Here is an 18710-nt window from a genome sequence, read left to right as displayed (position 1 = left end):
TCTGAAGCCAGGATCCAGGAACTTCCTCCAGGTCTCCCATATGGGTGCAGGGTCCCAAGGCTTTGGGGCCGCCCCGGACTGCTTTCCCAGGCCACAAGCAGGGAGCTGATGGGAAGCAGGGCTGCCGGGATTAAAGCCAGTGCCCATATGGGATCCCGGTGCATTTAAGGTGAGGACTTTAGCTGCTAGGTCACTGCGCTGGGCCCAAATCTTTTTTCTTTAAAAGCTACTCACCCTCCTTTCTGCGCTCCCGGGGAGGGCTCCATACGGCGTTGTCTTTGATTCTCGGCGTAACTTTACAGGGAAGCTGTCGCAATGTCCGGAGCCCTTGACGTCTTGCAGATGAAGGAGGAGGATGTCTTCAAGTTCCTGGCTGCGGGAACCCACCTGGGAGGCACCAACCTCGACTTCCAGATGGAGCAGTCCATCTGCAAAAGGAAAAGCGATGGCATCTACATCATCAACCTCAAGAGGACCTGGGAGAAGCTCCTGCTGGCGGCGTGGGCCATCGTGGCCATCGAGAACCCTGCTGACGTCAGCGTGATCTCCTCCCGGAACACTGGCCAGAGGGCTGTGCTGAAGTTTGCTGCTGCCACTGGAGCTACTCCCATTGCTGGCCGTTCCACTGCCGGTGCCTTCACTAACCAGATCCAGGCCGCCTTCCGGGAGCCGCGGCTCCTGCTGGTGACAGATCCCAGGGCCGACCACCAGCCCCTCACGGAGGCGTCGTGCGTGAACCTGCCCACCATTGCTCTGTGCGCTACGTGGATATTGCTATCCCGTGCAACAACAAGGGATCCCACTCCGTGGGTTTGATGTGGTGGATGCTGGCCCGGGAGGTTCTGCGCATGCGTGGCACCATCTCCCGTGAACACCCGTGGGAAGTCATGCCTGATCTCTACTTCTACCGCGTCCCTGAAGAGATTGAAAAAGAAGAGCAGGCTGCGGCTGAAAAGGCCTTTACCCAAGAGGAGTTCCAGGGTGAATGGACCGCTCCTGCTCCCGAGTTCACGGCTACCCAGCCCGAGGTTGCACACTGGTCTGAGGGTGTGCAGGTGCCTTCTGTGCCCACCCAGCAGTTCCCCACTGAAGACTGGAGCGCCCAACCTGCCACTGAAGACTGGTCTGCAGCCCCCACGGCTCAGGCCACTGATGTGGTCTTGAGTGATCTGCACTCTTGGAAGCAGATGTGAAGTTGACGGAAAATAAATACCAGTTTCTAAAGAAAAAAAGAAGCTACTCACCCTAAGGCAGTTATTACATGAGCAGAAAATGGAGTAAGCGTATGACAATGGGCATGGCACAATGGCTTAATGGCTAAATGCTTCTTTAGCAAGCACTGGGATCCCATATGGGTGCCAGTTCGTGTCCCAGCTGCTCCACTTCCTATCCAGCTCCTGTCCTCCTCACGTTCTTTCCTCTGCTTGAGACGAGATCAAACACCTATTGCTCTCTCTCTAAGAAATTCCTCCAAGCTCTCTTCTAACTCTCACCTACAGCTCACCTCATAGCACTTGATTTTATCTAACTGGAGTTTCAGTTGTACAAAGATACTGTGCAGAATCCAGAACCTCAACTCCAACTACCGCTAGAGATGGGCTGGCCTGCCTTGGGTCAGACACCCACCTGTGTCCACTGTGGCCAAAGCAGTGGCGGCCATGGGTCAGTGAGTGGTGCCATGACAGCTGCCTGATTCTGCCTGTGCATCACAGGAAGGCAGAATTTGTACAAAGCATGTACTCTCTGATTCTTTAATTTATCACTTTGAGATGCAGCCAGGGGAACAAATAAGGAAACTCGGATTCATAGCTTGGAATGAACTCTTGACGAAGCTACTGAAAACTTCATCACAGACCTCATAGACAAGCTATAGCCCAACATCTGTCCCCTTGTGATGCCATTTCCTTCTGTTTGCTAAACCTCTGATGGTGACACGCTGGGGTCCATGCAGTGGGTGTGGAGGACACGAAGGTGTGAAGAGAACTGGTCCATTGCAGGCAAGGCCGCAAGGAATTTCCCGCTGCATGGCAGGGCCTGGTGGATGTCCCTGCAACCACCTGAAGGCAGTTCCACTTCCCTTTTCATGGACAGCAGACAACCCCGCTGAGAATTCTGTAATCTGTTTCGGCATTGTTTGCCACTGCAGAGTTGGTTTTTACTGTTAATGTGAGCTTGGAAGTCGATGTTGCTGATAACGTCTTGGTAAAAGGGCCTTTTATGATTCATGCTGTCTCTGTCTCTGCTGCCCCCATTGACCATCCTTGATATTTAGGTCCCTCCAGTTGTAGAATGAGGATTGTAGTAAGAATGTGTTACTGACTGATACGTACCGTCTATTGAGAACTTCCTGACCACACGGTCAGGATGGAGAACATCCTGCTTCAAGATGAAACAAATGGCAGAATTATCCTTGGAAACACCCAGTTGACCATGACATAAAAAGTCTGTGCCAGACCTTGTGACTGCTTCTGTATAAATAAAAGGACAACTTTCTTACATTGTCCATTATGATCATGAAATCATAATGGTCCATTTCTTTTCTCTTTATGTTTACTCCACGCACCCTTCTGGAGTTCCGAACTTGGCTGGAGCTGGACTCCGGCAGTGACACAGGTCTCAGTCAACCCCATCCCCACCCCAGCTGATCTGCATCCATCTCAGGCTCAGAATCCCCAAAGGGAGAAGGAGTATCCAGACTCTTAACAGCAGAGGACTCACTAATGCCCTGCTGGGGATTTGACCAACTGTTGCGGCCAGCGTGGTGTGAACAGGGTCTGGAAGAGTAGACAGACTGTAAGGAGAAAGACAGAGAAGTTTCTTGTAAGCAGGATAGCCAGAAGAATCCATTCTTTGAGAAGAGATTCATTCCAGCACTTGTCTCTGGCTCTTATTCATTTGGAGAGCCATACTTCATGTTGATCTGGGTCTTTTATTTCCTGACTCATCACCATCCCAGCCAAGAGGTCCTCCGATGGATCATCACACACCCAGAGGAGGGGGAGAGTGGAGCAGGTGGTCAGTTACCTTAAGGAACTCATGCTGCCTGAGACGCCGGCTTGGTCCGCACGGTACCATCTCCACTATTACGATCTCAGATGCTTGGCACTGGTTCGTCTCTGTTCTCTGGCTTGCTGACCTCCACCATCTGAACCTACTGTCCCAAGCACAATGCCTGCCTCTGGGGGCTCAGCAAATCAACTGCCGCCTGCATACAGAGCACATTGGCAAAATTGGTTCTCAAACATTTCTGTCTGAAGCAGTGCAGCTGCCGGGATTAGAACTGGTGCCCATATGGAATCCCAATGCGTTCAAGGCGAGGACTTTAGCTGCTAGGCCACCATGCTGGGCCTGAAATACCTTTTTATTTAAACATTGCATGGGTTTTACAGACTCTTTAATTGTATTTTTTCAAAGCTGAAGAGTTCAGTGTTCCATCTAGAGTTCTGCTTTGGTCCCTTTGTATAAATTACATCACAAGGAGGATCCTTTTCACCTAGCCATTAAGGCTTCTTTATTTGTGCCATATTCTTTCTTTTTACTTCTCTGAGCTAGCTCTCGTCTTCTCCAAGCTTTATTTCTGAGACAGTCTAAAATAGGCTCTGACCGTGGGAGGGAGGAGTAGCTTTGAAGTTGAATGTGGCCCAACAATGGCTGCTGAACTCTGTATAAGCCATGGAGTCCCTTGGACAGTCGCTGGTGGATGCTGCCCAGCCTCCTCATCCTGGATCCACCGACACCATCTGTCAGGTGGTTCCCAGTGGTGGAGCAGGGAAAGCATTATCTGATACTCTGATACTATGCAAGCAACAGAAGAAAAAAACATAAAAGCAAAACATACAAAAAAAAAAAAAAAGAAAAGAAATGTACTTTCCCCGGAAGGCGGGAGGATGGAGGAGGGTAGTGTAGGAACCAGTCTGAGGATGAGTGTGATCCAGAACAATAACCCTCAGACTTCAGTGTACGTGAGAATAACCTGGAGGACTCTTCAACTGAAGAGCCAGGTTTCTCAACGTGGTCTGAGAACCCGAATTTGTTGCAATTTTTTGGTTACTATGCCTAAAGCACCACCGACTTAGTGATATAGCTTTGGGACATCAACAGACGGCCAGAGGTATGACAGTAGAGCAGGTCAGGGTAAATAAGGTAAGAAGATAGAGTTTGGGCCCGGCATGAAGGCTCAGTGCTAAATCCTTGCCACATGGGAGCCAGTTCATGCCCTGGCTACTCCACTTCCCATCCAGTTCACTACCTGTGGCCTGAGAAAGCAGTCGAGGGTGAGCCAAAGCCTTGGGACCCTGCAGCCATGTGGGAAACCTGGAAGAACTCCTGGCTCCTGGCTTTGAATTGACTCAGCTCCGGCTGTTGCAGCCAGCTGTGGAGTGAACCAGTGGACACAAGCTCTGTCTCTCTGTCTCTCCTTCTCTCTGTAAATCTGCCTTTCCAATAAAAACAAACACATCATAACAACAACAACAACAACAACAACAACAACAGAGTTTGTAGAACAGTGAATGCCATGCAAAAATTTGGACAGGCAACTGTAAATCATAGAGGATTTTTCAGCAGATGAGCAGAATTTAAAACTGTTATTAGTAGTTACAACCGCATGGATGGACCTTGATATTATTGTCTTAAGTGTAGAGGCAACAAGCCATATATGATTGCATTTACGTGGAATATTTGGAGTCAGCAAGTCCAGAGACAGGAAACCCAGGAGTGGCTGCCAGGGGTTGGAGATGAGCGGGAACGGGAGTGTCTGTGGATGGGTCTGAGGTTTCCTGCAGGGTGATGAAAACATTCAAGGCCCAAACAGTGGCGACAGCTGCACAACAATGTGATCCACTTGAGTGTCCCCAAGGGAAGATTTCATGTTTAAAAAGGCATATTCCTGAACAGGATTCCATTATACCCCAAGAAAGTGCTTGGGATATAACGTTGAGAGATAAAAGATGCAAAATGGCTTGTGTAGAATGTCATAATTATACCAAGAGTCCTCTTTGTACACAGAAAAATTATGGAAATAACTAACTATAATTAATATTAACTGTGTGTAGATGTGTATTTTTGTATGTGTAATCATTCATGTATTTGAGCTCTGAATGGTGAAAATGATTTGATGTTCTTTCTGTCTTTTTTTTTTTTTAGATTTATTTATTTTTATTGGAAAGGCAGATATACAGAGAGGAGGACAGAAAGGAAGATCTTCCATCCGATGATTCACTCCCCAAGTGGCTGCAACAGCTAGAGCTGAGCCAATCCAGGAACCAGGAGCTCTTCCGGGTCTCCCATGCAGGTGCAGGGTCCCAAGGCTTTGGGCCATCCTCAACTGCTTTCCCAGGCCACAGGCAGGGAGCTGGATGGGAAGTGGAGCTGCTGGGATTAGAATCGGTGCCCATATGGGATCCCAGTGCATTCAAGGCGATGAGTTAAACCACTACACGATTGCACCAGGCCCTTGATGTTCTTTCTTTAAAAACAAACAAAAAAACAAACAAAAAAAAACAAAACTATTTTGATTTATTTGAAAGGAGCAAGAAACAAAGAGAGATCTCCCATTTAGTAGTTCACTGTCTAAACAGCCACAGAGATTCAAAACCAGGAGCCAGAAATTCATCTGGTTCTTCCCCATGTGCGGCAAGCACTCTGGAACTTCAAGGCCATCTTCTGCTTCCTTCCCAGGGCACATCAGCAAAGAGCTGGATCAGAAGTGAAGCAGCTGGGACTAGAACCAGTACTCCAACATGAGATGCCAGGATCACAGAGGTTTAACGTGCTGCCCCACAGTGCTGGCCTATGATTTCCTTTGTATCCAAAGGAAAAGCCCATCTAAGGCCATACCGCCCTGAACATGCCCGATCTCGTCTGATCTTGGAAGCTAAGCAGGGTCGGGCCGGGTTAGTACTTGGATGGGAGACCAAAGGAAAAGCTGAGAATGACTTCACTGAAGACAAGTGTTGGCTGGAAAGGCGGCATTGAACTTGCAGGCACTGGGGTCTGTCGGGCCGGAACACGCTGGTGGGTACTGGCCTTGGAGGCACCTGACAGACAACAGTGTGGCAAGCAGGCCCCTGAGCGAAGGTGGCGACTTCCCACTGCCCCGTGCAAGGGGACATGCTCCCCTCTAGTGACCTCCTCCTTGGTCAACAGCCTTTCCTCTCACTTCCTTTTAGTCTATTGGCATTCAGCTGTCAGAGTGTTCCAGAAGTTTCATGCATTCACCAATTCATTTTTCTCAACTAGCGTATCCTGAGCATCTACTAGGTGGCCCTTAATAGCATCTTATTCACGCAGCTCAACTGTAAGCAAACAGTTATTCTGGCCAGTGGGGGTGGGTGAAGCGCACCAGGCCTTTGTGTTGTTTATCTCCTTTTTCTGGCTAAGCCTGTTTTCTGTTCCTGGCCCCAGCCCCAAGTTGGCATGCCTCTCTCTCTCTGTTCCCAAGGACAGCCTGTGTCTTTTCCCTGGAGCCTGGCCTTGAGGTAGGCTAGGGAGCAGTCCAGATAGCAGCCTGCATCTGCGGACAGGAGGGACAGTGACGTCCTCCCAGACGGAGCCTCCCTGCCCCAGACCGCCCCCTCCTCCCCTTCCCCTGCCCCCTCCGGCCCCAGCGGCCTTTTCTGCTACCTTCTCAGCTGCCGCCTTGCCACTCAGCTCCATCTTTGCTTTCCAGTGCTGCTGCTTCTTGGCCATTCGCTTCAATCTGTGCCCCACATCTGTCCTTGCTTTGAGCCTCCATTTGTCATCTCAGATGCTTACTGCTATTGCTGCCTGTCCTCCTGATGTTACTGTGGCCTAAATCTACCTGTAACCCGTGGCAACAGAGGTTTAGGAAGCAGCTGATTGCTTAGAAGGGTCGCAGTCCAGAAGGAGACTACCCGGTGCTATGGCTCTTTCTTCACCTTGGCATCTTTGCCTCTGGCCTTGTGTCTGGCACACAGGGGCACCTGCTTCTTACTGGAGGGCAGCAGAGCTGGCACCAGTGTACATGCTGGATTAGTTAGGATTCTCCAGAGCCAGATGATGGGTAGACAGATGGATGTACTTTTTGACTGATTTTAAGAAGTTGGCTCGAGTCACCATCTTCAGGGCAAGAGCTGGCGTTGTGGTACAGCAAGTTAAGCCATTGCCTGTGGTGCTTGCATCTCGTGGGAGCACTGGTCAAGTTCCAGCTGCAGCACTTCTGATCCAGCTCCCTGATAATGCATGTGGGAATGCAGCAGATGGCCCCTGCTCCACCCACGTGGGAGACTGAGCAGGAGTTCCTTGCCCCTGGCTTTGGCTTGGTCCAGTCATGAGTTTTGCAACCTCTTTTCAGGGAATGAATCAGCAGATGGAAGATTCTCCTCTCCCTCGCTCTGTAACTATGTTTGTTTGTTTGTTTCTTTCTTTCTTTTTTAAGATCTGTAGAATCTACTGGAGGCCCAGGGAAGAGCTGATGCTGCAGCTCAAGCCTCAAGGTCATCAACTGTCAGAATTCCCTTTTCCTTTAAGAAGCTCTCTTTTGCTCTTAACAGTTTCAATTGATTGAACAAGACCCACCCACAGGTGAAGCACATGGCTTTTACCCAAGGTCTACTGACTTTTGTGTCAACCCCATCCAAAAATACCTTCATAGAACTAAGCGGAATGATGTTTGAGCAAATATCTCAGTAATATGGGCCTAGCCAAGGCAACTATAAAATTGAGCACTGCAAAAATATTATTGTTGGGTTCACTGCTCACTCTTTCGGCAAGACCTAAAGGGTTCTAAGGGGAGTCTGATGGAGTGGGTCGAGGGTTTCGTGCAGACCCCTGGTGCTCAGTAAGCGCTGATCGTTTCATCCTTCGGGAGGGATCTCACCCATGCAGGGAACAACGTTAGAGATGCCGTGCTGAACTAAGGGCTTCCAGGCCACAGAGAGAAATGAGATCATTCCCAGCTGCAGCGTGGGATTGTGCCAACCAGCACCTTTGGCTCCCTCATCTCCACAGCTCCCTCCTTGTGCTCAGGTACTTCTCACGTCAGAGCTGTGCATCACGGCCAGTTCCTCAATCCAGGTACAGCGGAACGCATGCTGTGGTGGTGAGCATGCCTACTGAAAGGAGTGGATCGGAACCTCCACTTTGGACCAGCAAGGCAGATCGGAGGAAGGGACTCTACTTTCAAGTTCAAAGACAATAGCCCCTTTCTCTATGCAGCAGGCAAACAGTAAGGCATTGATAGAAAGCGCTGGCCTGTGTTACCTGGTGTCTCACGGGCCTTGAACACTGAGTGTTAGCACATACTGTGAGCTGGGGCAGTCTCCCCGCCAGATCCTCATGTTCCCTGGCAGAGGATGTTCCAGTCACGTACACTTGAATTCCTGCTTCCAGTGCCCTCCCTTATCTCCCTGTGGGAATGCTTTGGACTTGGCAGGGAGCAAGAAGCTTTCTGATTCTTTCCTTCCCAGGCCCACCACAACCTAGAAGTAAGCTTGTTAAGATGAGACTGTGGGGCCCAGCGCAATAGCGCAGTGGTTAAAGTCCTTGCCCTGCATGTGTTGGGATCCCATATGGGCGCCGGTTCTTTTTTTTTTTTTTTTAAGATTTATTTATTTATTTTTATTAAAAAGTCAGATATACAGAGAGGAAGATCTTTGCCCGATGATTCACTCCCCAAGTGACTGCAACAGCCGGTGCTGCACCGATTCGAAGCCAGGATCCAGGAACTTCTTCTGGGTATCCCACACGGGTGCAGAGTTCCAAAGTTCTGGGCTGTCCTCCACTGCTTTCCCAGGCCACAAGCAGGGAGCTGGAGTGGGGCTGCTGGGATTAGAACTGGCGCCCACATGGGATCCCGGCGCGTTCAAGGCGAGGACTTTAGCCACTAGGCTAAAAAAGGTGAGACTATGGTGTAGATCACAGAGCATAAAAGCTGAAACGAATATTGCATCAGGACAAAGGCAGATGAAGACACGCACAGCACGGAGAATGGCTCGAGGGACAGGATTCCACACAGAGAGAGGCAGCGGAGCCCTTGAAGCTCAGAGCAGATCCTGCCAAGGCCCATCTTGACCAAGCATTCCACGTCTACCCCGTTCACACCAGAACAAAGCTTTAGGTGTTACAACTTTGCTAAAATTGCTTCATGTGACTCTAATCAGCATTTCTACTCACCTGGGAAGTTGAATGATTTCTTCTTCCATGCGGTTTCTATTTGAGCAGTTTCTATTTGAGCATTGTATGATTGGTGTCTGCTCCCTTTTCCTAATGGATTTTGGTGATTTCAAAGAAGAGAGAAAAATCAGGTAGGTTTTTCTATATTAGCATCACATTTGAATCCTATTTATGCCAAATATTCACCTCAGGAATGGTTTAGAATTTATGTTTGTGGCATTCCTCCCCTAAATTAGGTGTTTATTTTTTCAAAGAAGGATTTATTTATTATTACTCTTTTTTATTTGTCAGGCAGAGTTGCAGAGGGAGGGAGAAATGGCCACAGTGGCTGGGGCTGGGCCGAGCCAAAGCCAGGAGTCTGGAACTCCACTGGAGTCTTCCCGGTGGGTTCTGGGGCCCGAGGATTTGGACCATGTAAGGCTGCTTTCCCTGGCACATTAGCTGGCAGCTGGATTGGGAGCGGAGCGGCTGGGACTGCAATGGGTAGTAGGAATGCCAGGCTGCAGGTCATAGCTTAAGCCACTGTGCCACAACACCAGCTCCAAGTGTGTGAACTCTGTCTCTCTCCTTGTGGTTTTTGAATACAGATGTGCCTGTCACTGCCTCCACTCAGGACAGCCAGGGCCCTTCCGCCTCAGATCCTTCACTAGATCCTCTTGGACCACTAGATCCTCTTGGATCCCATTTTAAAAATGCACGTGTTTCCATATAATTGGAAGAATGAGAGGAAGAGAGAAAGAAGTAGCAGAGAGGTGTGTTATATCTGCTGACGCACCCCCTAGATGCCTGCAACCACTGGGACTGGACCGGATCAGTCAGGAGCCCTCATGGGTGCTGCGCTGTCCCATGTGGGTGGCAGGGGCCCAACCCTTGAGCATTATTACCCTTTGTCTTCCCAGGATACACCAGCTGGAAGCTGGATCGGAAATAAAGTAGTCAGGCCTCAGACCAGACACTCACCTTGACATATAAACAAGTAGCCAAATATCAGTCAATTACAATTACAAGTGGCTAATTGTTGTAATTGTTGTTCAACTGAGATGGAGGTGAACTGTGACCAATCGGGCTGCTTGTACCTCACTTCCGTTTTCTGCATGTCACTTCCTTTCCCTAAGCTACAGGAACAGAACTGGCCTCTGTGTTGGGTCTAATATTCCCAGCCCTTGGATGTGAGTGTTGCTATATCCTGGAAACACGGATACAGCCACTTCAGGTTTACAACTGTAGATTTGTTGTGATCGTCTGCTTATGATAGTGTCCTAGCCTGGGCCACTAGGACTGCACGTGGGCTGAGGGAGTTGACTGTTTTGAGGAGGATGGATTTCTTGGAAATGTCCACCCAAGGGAACACTCTGTGTTAAACCCCTTAAAACCTGCCGCCTACTGATGGCTGCTTTTAACAGAAGGATTCAGGTCAGTAGGAGAAAATGACTGGATACCCCTCCTCCCAGGGTGCGGGAGTCCTTGGGTGAGGGTTGAAAGGAGGAGAGGAGAGAGAGAGACAGAAAGAGAGAGCGAGAGATAGAGAGACAGAGAAAAAGAGATACAGAGAGAGACAGAGACACACAGAGAGACAGAGAGAGAGAGATAGAGAGACAGAGAGAGAAAAAGAGATACAGAGAGAGACAGAGACACAGAGAGAGAGAGAGAGAGAAAGAGAGAGAGAGACACAGAGAGAGACAGAGAGAGAAAGAAACCCATCCAAAAGCAGGAGAAAGACAGGGGTCCTGGGGGCCTCTCCAGGGCTGCGGACCAAGACGCCTTTTCTGATTCCCTGTTTTTGATTTGCTTGCATAAAACCTGGTCTATCTTGCAGGAAAACATTACGACCTAGCTGAGGAGTGAATCTGCGTATTGGGTAATGATCTGAATGTCAGGGGGAGAGGGAGCGGCTGGTCCTTCACAGGTTCATGGCCAGGGGTGCAGCCTTGATGCTTCTGCATCCAGTCTTCTCTGCATTTGGAGCTGTAAAACAGGAAGGGAGGGCATTTCAGAGTTAACCCTTCCTCCTCCATGGATAGTAACAATCCCAAAATAGGGTTATAGACTTAGAGAAGGAGTGGGGGGCACAACCAATTTTCGGAATATAGTGCCCGCAGCGCTAACGTCTAGAGGTCACAGGCAAACTGCCGCAGTTTGTCGTCTAGGTTGGCTGATGGCTCTGTCTCTTTCACGCTCACACACCAATATAAACACACTAGACGTGAATCTCACGTACCTCCCCGTGCCCCAAATAACACAACAGATTCTTCTGTCCCCTTTGACAGAAAATGAAACTGAATTAAAACATTTGCCAAGGTGGGACAAGCAGCCATTCTGGCGCCTGACATTCCACCCTCACTCCTACCAGGCTCAGCTGCCTGGAGTGTGTTTTCTAAATCTCCACATGTGATGTCTCCCTATTAACGAATCAGTAGCCCATGCAAGTCAGTCCCATATTTAGGTTTGTCAAGGTTCCCAGCTTTAGCCATGACAGCCACAAGAGAAACAAATTTTGTAAGAATTCTAGCATAGTCAGAACCTGAAGGCAATTTAGTTACCCATGAAACGGGCAGCACCCTGGTAAAGGACAAGGGTTTAAAATTAAGCAGAGTCGGCGGCGTGAGAGTCTCGCTGTTACAGGGGATTTCAATGGAGAGTGCATCCCATTCCCTTGCTGTGTCACACTTCCTGGCTGGCTAGGCTCGGACCCTGAGCCATCTTGACCTTCCTTTTTTTACTCGGGGCTAGTTACAATTACAATCCTGGTTTACCGACCCCAGAAGTTACCCATTTTCTTAATGGGAGAACTAACAGAAGTGAAGTCAACAGCTCAAGCCTCAGGGGGTTAGCAGTATTTTACTGTTGCTGGCCTATCTGTTGGTCTCCTTCGTAGCTTTCACACTGTTACTAAAAGCTTGGTGCTTGTCCCTGGTGCCAAGTGAAACTGGCAGTTTGGGGCCTGGTGCAATAGCCTAGTGGCTAAAGTCCTCGCCTTGCATGCACCCGGATCCCATATGGGTCCCAGTTCAAATCCTGGTGCCCCTGATTCCCATCCAGCTCCCTGCCTGTGGCCTGGGAAAGCAGTGCAGAATGGCCCAAAGCCTTGGGACCCTGCACCCATGTGGGAGACCTGCTGGACTCCTGGCTTCGGAAAGGCTCAGCTTCAGCCACTGCGGCTGCTTGGGGAGTGAATCATCAGACAGGAGATCTTCCTCTCTGTCTCTCCTCCTCTCTGTATATCTGACTTTCCAATGAACATAAAGTAAATCTTAAAAAAAAAAAAAGTAAAGGAAATGGCAATTTGGGCTGAAGGAAATACGGCTCTCAGTCAACAGCTGAGGAGGTGCAATCCTGTCTCTGGGCTTGCTGCCCACCTGGGTGAGGGTGTATCGTGGACTTTAAGGGAAGACGCAGTTTGGGCAATCATGAAGAAGGCACAGGCCTCTGGTTTCAGGTGCCAGCGCTTGTCACTAGATGGAAGGCAGTACGTTTCTTCTGTCTCACTTGGTCTCCTTGGGAACGGACCTGGGATGGTGCTATTAGACCTGGCAGATCATCCTGCTGGGCAAAAGGAGTTGCGGTTTAGAACAAGGCGTCGCATGCCTCAGTACACGGGCAAGTGGGACGTCAGCAGTCCAGCTCTAAAGCATTGACTTCTCAGCTTTTACATTTCGCAAAAGCAGTTGACATTGCGTAATAAACCTGGTTGCGTACAACACCTGGTTGTATCACCAGCAAGCACCATGTTAGCACAGTGTGTCGCCCATACTCAGTACTCGCTATTTATTTAATCACGAGAAACATGAACTCCTGAAGATAGGAGAATTTTTGCCCACACCTAAAATTAACTCAGTTTCTGGTTTGATAACAAATACTGTTAAATTTTTTTTTTAAAAAAGTGAAATATGATGTCTTTGAAATAAAAATCACATCTCAAACTTCATAGTAATACTCCGAGGAACTGCACCCACGTCTACACTATTGGGTCAGCCTTGTGGCGCAGGAGTAGGCTCCCACCTGCGATGCCAGTGTCCTTCCTACACAAGCACTGGTTCAAGTCCAAGATGTTCCACTTCTGATCCACTACTGCTGCAGCTGGAACAGCTCCAGAAGATGGCCCATGAGTCTAGGTCCCCGCCACCCACGTGGGAGACTCCTGGCTTCAGCCTGGCCTAGCCCCAGTTAGTGACGACATCTGGGGAGTGAGCCAGCAGACGGAAGATCTCTCTCATCTCTCTCTCTTTGTAACTCTGCCTTTCAAGTAAACAAATCATTAGGGGGAAAAAAAAAGATCATATTACTAGTCAGAAACAATCTTCTATTGTTGGCCTGCGAGGGGTTAGGTTGACTTCAGTCTGCCTCATTGTAATTTAATTTCCTGGTTTTTTTTTTAAGATTTTATTTTTTAAATTTTTATTGGAAAGGCAGATATACAGAGAGGAGAGACAGAGAGGAAGATCTTCCATCCGATGATTCACTCCCCAAGTGAGCACAGAGGCAATGGCTGAAGCTGAGCCAATCTGAAGCCAGAAGCCTCTTCCAGGTCTCCCACGCGGGTGCAGGGTCCCAAAGCTGTCCTCAACTGCTTTCCCAGGCCACAGGCAGGGAGCTGGATGGGAAGCGGGGCTGCCGGGATTAGAACCAGTGCCCATATGGGATCCAGGGCGTGCAAGGTGAGGACCTTAACCACTGCGCCACTGCACCGGGCCCAATTTTCTGGTTTTACCAGCGGTGAACATGAGCTGGACTGAATGGCTTCCAGGAGGCATCACAGCTGAATCCATCCATTGCCCCTCTGAGTGCTGTTAATACTTTTGTGTGTGTGTGTGTCTTGCTATCTTTTAACACAATGCCATCAGCTCAGCCAGGGACTCAAAGGGGAACGGAGCTGGAGGACAGGGGAGTCTAGAGGGAAGCTAGCAAGAACCAAGCTGCAGGCTGCCTTGGTGCAGGCACTCCAGCGAGCACGGGGAGCTGGAGGAGTAAGCTCCATCTCCTGACTCTGCTCCTTTATGGGAACTCAACAGAGGCCTCCCTTCTTCTACCTGAGTGTCGTCCACTTTTCGTTGAATGCTCTGACCATGTGGATTCAGGAGGTGGCAGAGAATGTGGAGGAGGTGGGTCCCCTGCTGCCTGAGTCCCACCTGTCCACCTGTCCCAAGCACTGTGAGCTTAGGGCATTCACTAGTTGCTATGTGCACCATTCGCCGTGAGCTTCTGTGCACCGCCTCCCTCCGTTCTGCGTGAAGGTGAGGATGTTTGCAGCTGTGGGGAGACCTGGCCTTGACCGAGGGCTCCACCTCCCCTCTTACTGTGCAGTGGCCACATCCCTCTGGGTACTCTTCTACGCAGACCTCTTTCAGTTAGTCCCCACACTTCTAGATCTTTTTTAAGGTTTATTTGAGGCCTCTTCTTTCCCAAGTCCAAGAGTGAATTGTGGAATCTATTTTAAAATTTTTTTTTCTATAAAAAATTAACTAAAAAGACAGAGAGAGAGATTTATAGAAATAGCGATATATAGCATTTTTCATCAGATGTTTGTGTAAGGAAGGCCACTGCCATCTTGGAGTAGGTCACCTCCTACCTGCTGGCTGCCCTTGGGAGCAGTGTCTTGCCCAGTTCCAAGGACATCAGGAAGATCCTGGACACAATGTGGGCACTGAGGCAGACAACAAGCGGCTCATTGAGGGCGTGAACGGCCAGGGCATTGGCAAGCTGGCCAGTTTGCCTGCCAGCAGGGCTGTGACTGTCTGCTGCATAGGCCCCATGGCTCAGGCTGCCAGGTAGGTCCCTGCAGCAGCGGACGAGAAGGAGAAGGAAGAATTGGAGGAGTTGGATGACAAAGTAGTGTTCAGCCTGTTTGACTAGATCCTGTGTCCCTCCAATGTGTTAAAAGAAAAAAGAGAGAGAGAGAGAAACAGGAAAGAGTGATATATATAGAGAGAGATAGAGGGAGTGAGACAGAGAGACACACAGACAAGGGCTTGCATTTGCTTGTTACATCCGCAAACATGCAAAAGTCAAATCTTGGGAAGGCCAAAGCCGGGAACTGGGAACTCAACTTGGGGCTCAGTCAATCCCCGGAGCCCTCATTGCTGCCTTTCCGGATCCGAGTTAACAGAAAGCCAGAGTCAGAATGGAGCTTGGCATTGGGCCAACATGGGACACGGGCACCTTAGCCACCAGACCACACACCAAGCTCACCATTGCTCTTTCAAATCCCTCCCACACCCCTCCTACTCCAATATACAAACACTTTAAAGGGTCTGAATTACAAGTAACATCACACAGCAGGGGCCAGTCAAAAAGTTTCTGAAACTTAAGGAAGGAAGTTTGTACAGCACTGGGCCAGGTCAGAGCCACGAACTTCATCTAGGTATCTTCCGTGGGTGGCAGGGGTCCAAGCACTTGGGCCATGTGTTGGTGTGTTTCCTACGTACTTTGGCAGGAGCTGGCTCTAAAGTGGAGTAGCTGGGATTTGAACGGGCGCTCATATGGGATGCCTTCAGTGGTTTAACTTGTGGTGCCACAACACCAGCTCCTTCGGGCATTTTTTAAAGTAAAAACTGCGCAGTTTTTTCTAGTCGGCTTTCAGGGAAGTACTGGTTGTTGGGTGTCCTTTCCTTGTAGGAGACATGTGCAGGCAGAGTCTCTGAGACGACGCACCTTCTAAGGCTTAGCAGTTCCATTCCGTGGAGCCTGTGATGCAGGTCCTATGGACCCTAGAGAGCCATGGCACGTTAGTCACATTTGGATGGCGCCAAGAAACCAAAGATTCTTCTTGAAAAAAAGTCTCATGTCTGGGCCTGGTGCAATGGGCTCAGTTGCCGGAGTCCAGCTCCAGCTGAGTTCGGAGCTCGAGAAGGGTGCGTGGAGTCGGCGATAAAGAAAGACACAGACACTTGTTGCGTTTTTTCTGCCTGCTTGCTTCTTGCTTGCTTGCTTTCAGCTTTCAGCATAGCTCGCTCAAGAAGAAGCTGTTCTTTTTATTTTCTTAGACACATCACAAACTTCTGCACAAACGTTTGATTTTTTATCTTTTACTTTAGAACTATGACAGCATGCACAGATGTTCAATTAATTTTTACTTCATGGTCAACCAGGTGCTCTTAAAGATAATTCTGTAAGTTACTATAATCAGTTTCTTTAAAGCAAGCCGTTATTCATTCTTCAGAAGTGACCACTAGGTGACAGCCAGAACTCCAAGGCCAAGGCACAGATGGTTACCTACTAATTAGTAAAACATTCTTACTACATTTTATTTTCACAACTTTATCTATCACATAATGGGAGAAATACATCAAAAGAGAAAAAATATAAGGATCTAAGACAAAAAGTTTCAAACATTAAATCCCCCTACGACTGTAGGCTCTATAGCCTCATAAGCAATCAAACAATAATCAAAAGTATATCTCTGTGATGTTAATAGAATCATCCTATATTTCCTCTAGTTAAAAGATTATGAAAGTGGCTAAAGCAGCTACATTTTCTATGCTCTAAAGAGTTGCAAGGATAGGTTAACCTTTAAGGTCACAGCAACTATATTTTTGCCATAGCAGTTTCAGCTCATACTCCCATCACTTCCATTAGTTTGTAAAATTCTTGTTAAGCCGTTTCCCAGAAGGCATGCTATATGTCTGGGCCCGATTTCAGGGCAATGGGTAGGCACACAATAAGGTGTCCAGAAATGGCATGGGTTTAATTGTACTCCCGTGCGCAGTTAAAGGCCCACTCACCAAGACATCAATAATATTAACTCTTAAGCTCACAGTAGTTGCCAAAGCCATCTCACAGGGGCAAACAATGCCTCAATAGATTACAGAATTCTTAGTGGGATACTTGAGTGTCCATGCAAACAGGGGGTGAGACTGCGTCAAGGTGGTCAGAGAGAAATCGCCGGGCCCTGCCAAACAGCTGGAAGCTCCCCAGGCCCTGCCAAGCAGGGAGCTGTTCTCTTCACACCTTCGTGTCATCCATACCTACTGCACGGACCCCAGCACTCAGTGGTTCAATCCTCACCTTGCAAGCACCAAGATCCCATGTGGGCCCCATTTCACGTCCTAGCTGCCCCACTTCTCATCCGGCTTCCTTGCTTATCGGCCTGGGAAGGCAGATTTACAGAGAGAAGGAGAGACAGAAAGATCTTCTGTCTACTGGTACACTCCCCAGATGGCAGCAATGGCCGAGTTGAGCTGGGTCAAAGCCAGAAGCCAGGAGCTTCTTCTGGGTTTCCTGTGTGGGTTTAGGGTCCCAAGACTTGGGCCATTCTCTGGTGCTTTCCAGGCCATCAGCAGGGAGTTGGAAGGGAAGTGCAGCACTCAGGATATGAACTGGCACCCATATGGGATCCCAGTGGATGCAAGGCAAAGACTCTAGCCCCTAGGCTACTGCACTGGACCCTAAAAACAATCTTAAAAAAAAAATCTCAAGCAAAACACACACACACACACACACACACACACACACACACACACACACACTTAGTGATTTCTAAATTCTAGGGATTCAGAGGTAATTATGACTTACCTTCTCACCTGGACAGACAATGACATCCGTGTGTCTGTGTGGACCCTGATTCATTGCAAAAGGCTATTCCTGCCTTTGTGTTAAAGTACACACTGAGCAAAGTACGCTCAGGAAACATGAAGCCCAGGGCAGATTTCCTGGGATGAAGTGTCAGCCAGACTTGAAGATGGACCATGCTGTGTCCTGTCCAGCAGAGGACAGTTTGGGGAGGTTATTTGTAAGACTTGCCAAGGAGTTTGGGCTTCTTCCTGCCAGATGTTTGGTGCGGTGGGCAGGTGGCAGTTAATGCCACAACTGCTTGCTTTACAAGGGTCTCATAAGAGAAACGTGCCTGCTACCTTTTTAAAAACCTAATAAATTGTCAGTTAAGTGCCACGGAATTTTATTCCTCTGTGTCTAGAAAATGACAGAGCAGCTGGGATGAGCCTTCTGTGTCATTCAGTATAACACCAGAGAAGGTGGAGCTGGCCCCAGGGCATTTGGTGGAGTCCTAAGCTAAAACTGGCCCCAGCTCTGAGAGGAGGGACATCCTGTTAGGCCGAGGGACACTCCTGAGGAACTACCCCAGTGCGCTTCTGGAACCAGAGTCTGCTTTGCAATGACAGCCGCTGGTGGCCCCCTGCTGCTTCCCTGTGTGTCATCCTTAGATGTGGCTGCCGCTGTGGGTAGATAGTCTGTGTTTCACCAGTAGTCAGCCCGTAACCCCTTTGTTCACTGCTTCCCTGCAGTGTGTTCAACAAATTTAGTTCCGCTCACCCTGACTGCTGGGATGACTTAGTGACAATCCGTTTAGGGCTGCCTGGGCAGCCAAAGCTATGGCTTAGAGCAGTCACCCCTCCCCTGAGCCCTTTCTGGGCCACAGCCTCCCCCATGTTCTTTAGTTGCCCACAGGGGCTGGCGACGCGGAACCTTCTAGAGTGACCTGGATGCTGAAGGAGTCCAAGTCCGCCAGTTGTAGAGAGCTAGGTCTGATTCAGCTGGTTAGGCCGGGCAGAGCAGACTGGATCTCAGGAAGACACTGCCACTGGAAAGTGTCTGGGGATGCTCTGCTGGGACCACTGTGACCT

General features: G+C 49.1%; 1 protein-coding gene across 1 annotated transcript; it reads left to right on the top strand.

Annotated features, from left to right (window-relative positions):
- Positions 1–251: 251 nt before the first annotated feature.
- On the top strand, positions 252–10066 carry LOC121155810 (40S ribosomal protein SA-like). Its single transcript, XM_040979243.1, is given in 4 exon segments — positions 252–757; positions 760–1154; positions 8086–8188; positions 10035–10066. Coding segments are annotated over 4 exon segments (972 nt in total). The 5' UTR covers positions 252–315.
- Positions 10067–18710: the final 8644 nt, after the last annotated feature.

The sequence above is a fragment of the Ochotona curzoniae genome, unplaced genomic scaffold (genome assembly GCF_017591425.1).
Source record: "Ochotona curzoniae isolate NIBS_2020 unplaced genomic scaffold, NIBS_Ocur_1.0 contig_3176, whole genome shotgun sequence".
Classification (NCBI taxonomy): Eukaryota; Metazoa; Chordata; class Mammalia; order Lagomorpha; family Ochotonidae; genus Ochotona; species Ochotona curzoniae.
This window is presented reverse-complemented; position numbering and strand designations above follow the sequence as displayed.